This window comes from Strix uralensis, chromosome 4 (assembly GCF_047716275.1).
Source record: "Strix uralensis isolate ZFMK-TIS-50842 chromosome 4, bStrUra1, whole genome shotgun sequence".
NCBI lineage: Eukaryota > Metazoa > Chordata > Aves > Strigiformes > Strigidae > Strix > Strix uralensis.
The window spans coordinates 123,296,127-123,300,546 of NC_133975.1; the positions used below are offsets into that span (position 1 = coordinate 123,296,127).

The 4,420-nt window shown below is 49.8% G+C and overlaps 1 protein-coding gene across 3 annotated transcripts; it reads left to right on the top strand.

The window, feature by feature from the left end:
- The first annotated feature begins 828 nt into the window (after positions 1-828).
- SIVA1 (SIVA1 apoptosis inducing factor) lies at positions 829-3,509 on the top strand. Of its 3 annotated transcripts, none has more exons than XR_012628982.1 (5): positions 829-969; positions 1,141-1,356; positions 1,805-1,961; positions 2,462-2,586; positions 2,847-3,509. XR_012628982.1 is itself a non-coding variant. In XM_074868962.1 (4 exons), the coding sequence occupies exons 1-4, from the start codon at positions 852-854 to the stop codon at positions 2,517-2,519; spliced, it is 549 nt and encodes a 182-aa protein (XP_074725063.1). In that variant the 5' UTR covers positions 829-851; the 3' UTR covers positions 2,520-2,700. The 3 variants fall into 3 exon arrangements, 1 of the variants encoding a protein (XP_074725063.1); XR_012628983.1 differs by lacking the exon at positions 2,847-3,509 and adding an exon at positions 2,735-2,840; XM_074868962.1 differs by lacking the exon at positions 2,847-3,509 and having other exon boundaries at positions 2,462-2,700.
- Positions 3,510-4,420: the final 911 nt, after the last annotated feature.

Below are 4,420 nucleotides of genomic sequence, written 5' to 3' on the forward strand. Positions count from 1 at the left end.
TTTTAATCCATGAAACGGTACCTAGGCTGCTCTGGACAGCTTACCTATAAATAGCAAACCAATTGTAGTAATTCCCTGTCACACAGCGCCAGCGGAAAAGTCTTGGGGAGCTCCATGATTTGGCTGAAACTGAGCATCAGTCCCCGAAACCTCACCAGGAGTGGGGAATCGGCTCTTGTCAGCAGGTGCTGAGGAGCCCCCCTGGCCAGTGGAGGTTTTTTAAAAAACTGAATTCTTTCACTTGTGCACATTTTCGTTGGTTCTACCGCATTTAAACAGCTAAAACTTTGGCAGGTGGTTTAAGTTTAGGAAGCACGAGCTGAGGCCGAACACAAACGTAACCCGCGGGACTTGTGGAAAGGAACGCGAGTCCGAAAGCACTAACGGGGAGAGAGGGTTCTCGCCAAGCCCGAGTTTCAAAACCTTGTTTTGCTTTGTCCCGGCGGGTTTCTCGCACCGGGGACGGGGCGCAGGGAGCAGAGGGCTTCCAGCCGTCCGTCGAGACGCGTGAGGGAGCGGCGGCGGGGGAGCGGCGGAGCCGGCCGAGCGCCGCGGACACCCCGGCGGGCGGCAGCGGGCGCTCGGGGCGCGGCAGAGCGAGATTTTCCTACAGACGAAGCGATCGGTTCCCCGCGAACAGAACCGGGCGGTGCCGGCTCCGAAATACCTCCGGGGGGGGGGTTTGGGGGAAGGGTGTGGGGGGTGTGGGGGGGTGTTAGCGGGCGGGTCCCCGCGGCCGGGCCTGAGGCGCCGCCGCCACCGCCCGCCCCGCCCCGCCATTGGCCGGGTTGCGGCGATGACGCCGCCGGGGCGCGGGCGCCCCCTAGAGGCGGCGCCGGGCCGGGCCCGCCATGCCGAAGCGCTCCTGCCCCTTCGGGGAGGCGGCCCCGCTCCAGCTGAAAACCCGCGTGGGGCTGCGTGAGCTCAGCCGCGGCGTGCGGGGCGAGGAGTACCGGCGGGAGGTCTGCGGTGAGGCGGCGGCAGGGACGGGGGCGGGGGGAGCGCCGGGGCCGCCGGCCCGCCGGGCCCGGCCTGTCCCCGCAGGCCTCTCCCCGCCGCCGCTGCCTTCCCCCCGGGCCTGGTGGCGGCGGGGCCTGAGGGGAAGCCGCCCCTAACTCTCCTCTCCTCTCCCGCCGGCAGAGAGGACCCGGCGGCTGCTCTTCAGGGGCGCCCAGGCGTACATGGGGGGTGCCTGGCCCGCCGGCCCCGCCGCCACCTGCGCGGTCGCCCGCTCGCCGGAGCCGGGCGGGGAGGCCCAGGACGGCAGCGCGGGGCGCCGCTGGAGCGGGCAGCTGCTCATCGGCCACGACGGGAAACTGCTGAGGCGCCCCGCCGCCGCCGCCGCCGCAGAGAAGGGTGAGTGGCCCCGCGGCGGGCGGGCGACTGGCGCTGCCCGGCGTTGTGGCGTGGGCCGAGCTGCGGATGCGGCTCTCCGCCCCCCCTCACCCGGGCTTCCAGGCAAACGTTGGGGCGGGGGGTGCCCCTCCGTAGTTCTTCCGTATTGCCTTTTTTTTTTTTAAAGAAAGTGTTAGATTTGAGCTTCACTGGCGGATTTAGAAACTCTTGCGCGTGTGGTCTGCGTGAGAATCTCCTAGTGGTCTTGCCGTCGAGCTGAAAAAGCACCAGCAAAGTTTCGAGCAGCGGGCCCCGCGCTGGTGCCGGCGAGTGTGTTCAGTGAAGTGCTGCCACCCGCGGCCGCAGCGCTGAGCGGGGATACCCCGCGCTGCCGCCCTTGGAGCTTCCAGGTGCTTTCTCTGTTTTGCTTTAAAGTACATCTCGTCTTAATTGCATCTTTCCCAAGCAGTTCCACCCGTGGGAGTTTCCAAAGCCTGCTCATCGTGTGTGAGAACTGCTGATGTCAAGGAAGTGTGTACACAGTGCGACCAGTTCGTCTGCCAGAACTGCAGCAAGCTCTGCAGCTGTTGTAACACAGTTACCTGCTCTTTGTGCTCCACTATTGAGTAAGTGCCTTTTGAATTTTTAAGATTATTTTAATTCTATGTGCTCTGGAAATTGGCTGTAGCAGGTGAAAAGCCAACAGATATCTAGCTTATCCATGTAAAGGACTTGGAACTTTTCTCATGTTGCGTTAGCAGCAGTAAAGCTGTCTGAAACATGGAAGACAAAATGCCTATGTGACATAGTCTAATCAATCTTAGTGCAAATCTAGTTTTGCTTCTCATTTAAATGTTCTAGGAGGCAAAAATTCCTCTTGCTTGCCCACCAGCAATAGAGTATGCTGGCCAGTGATGAATGGATGAACTCCCAAGGAGTAATCCTAAGCATTTGCCATCATTGTTAACAGTTCTACAATATAAAGAAATATTGAGTATGTTGTGTGGGAGTCCTGTGGTTACAGTTGATAAGGGAATAGGATGGCATTCTTTGTTATGTTCCAGAAACAGGTGACACACTGACTTTGTTTCTTTCGGTTTTCTTCTTTTTTTTTTTTTTTCCCTAGTTATGGTGATGTGGGAGAGCAAGTTCTCTGCAATGGTTGTTCAATATTTCAAGTCTGAAACTTGATGAAATAGCCTTTATGGCTAAGATGTCCATAAATTTCATGAAGTCTCCTCCTTACAGCTGGTCAGTTAATCCTTTTAGCATGTGAATTAATTATGGAATTTCTATGTTTTATATCTTTATATTGTACTTTTTAATATTGTAGCTAAATAAACTTTTATATTTTAAGGCTTTCTAGATTATTTTGAGTCAATTTTCTCTTTTTCCATAGTTGTGGTATGCCTATCTGAAAGGAGCCACCTCGTGCTCTTACCTGGTGTTCCTTATGTGATACAGAATTCAGAACATTCACTCAGTGTCTCTCCACTTGTTGCTCATGTTAGGACACACTTTTGCGGGATCAGAACAGAAATCAGTTGCTCCTTGTGTGCTTTCAGGTGAGTGCATCTATTCTGGACACACAACATTTTCTTTGTCAGCTAACTAGGAAAATCAGCCATGCCTGAAGGCTTTTCCATTAGAGAATTTGCTGATTTCTGGTTAAATTTTTTTTTTAAACTGTTACAAACATTTTAAGATTACTGACAGCTTAAATGGTTTTAATTGTTCTTTCCATGGTAACTTTGATAGAAAGAACAATGGTACACCAGGCTTGGAGCAGAAAAGTTTTTTCTTTTCAATAGTTAAGTGTCAAATACTAATTTTCCTGTACTCTCCTTGCAAGATCTTTCTTGGAAAGCAGCTTGTTTTTGTAAGTTGATCACTTACACTGTAAACTTCATATTGTCCTGAATACCCACTCAAAAATACCTCATGAAGTGGTCTGAAAAATGGTCAGCACTCAAGTGTACATCTCCATAAACTAGCTCATTCCTCATTTTCCTTTCCTTTCACTGCAGAGAACAGTTTGTTTAGTATTGTTTGTGCTGTAGGAGTGAGACTATCATTAAGTACTACTGGAAAAGTTCCTCATAGTAATTTTCTTTTTACTATTTTTGCTATGTTTTTAAAAATAAAAACACCAGACTTTTCATCTTGCAAACCAATCGTGTATAAGAAAACTAGTGTTCTTTACTTCAGGAAAATAATGACTTAAGGGGCTGATTTCAGACTATAGGAAAAAAGGAACAAATTTGAGAGAAAAAATAAGTTCTCATGGCACTCATAGCTAATGTTGTTTTCCAGATTATTTGCCCTGAATTCCCAAAGCAAAGTCTGCCACTCATGCTTCCCAGTCTTCTCAACTGTGATTAGTATGTTTTGTGTGGGGTAACTTTTTTTACCTCTTCCCTTCCACTCTAGACATTTCTATTTGAAGAAATTGCAAGGCCCTTTTGCCAATGCAAGTTGAGAGACTTACTTCTGTCTTGTGGGGACATCTTTATTTGACATGCTGTTGAAAGCATAGGGGATATTTTTTCATTTTGGAATACTGCAGCTAACTGAACAGAACAGTAACTGCTCTAGCAAAGGGTGGGCTGATAGCCATTGCTGAATAGCAGTACTTCGTCATAGCTGCACGTTGCGTGGCTTTGGATACATCTGCCACAATGAGGTGCAAGATAATGTTTTTTCTAGCCCCAGTGTAATACTTTGTATAACTATGCTGAGACACTTTAAAAGCATTTGTGCCCTTTAGGGTATCCTAGGGGTGGTCACTTCTCTGCTAGGTCAACCATCTGTGTGCTAGCCTAGTCTGGCTGGTGGATCCAGTTTGTTTGCCTGTTCTGCATGCTTTGTAGCCAGTTAAAATGGGAGAGTTTACTAGTTCTTGCCTCAGTCTTGATTTTGAGCAACTGTAAAATGTATCAAGAAACAAAAAAAAAAAAAGTCAAAGTCAGTCAGGTGAACTAGTAGTGATAGTATTAGTCAGGGTGCAGTAATTCCATAGTATTATTTATCTTTTAAAAACTGTAATAGATTAAGTCAGGATGACAGCAGATCTCTGGTGCAGTTC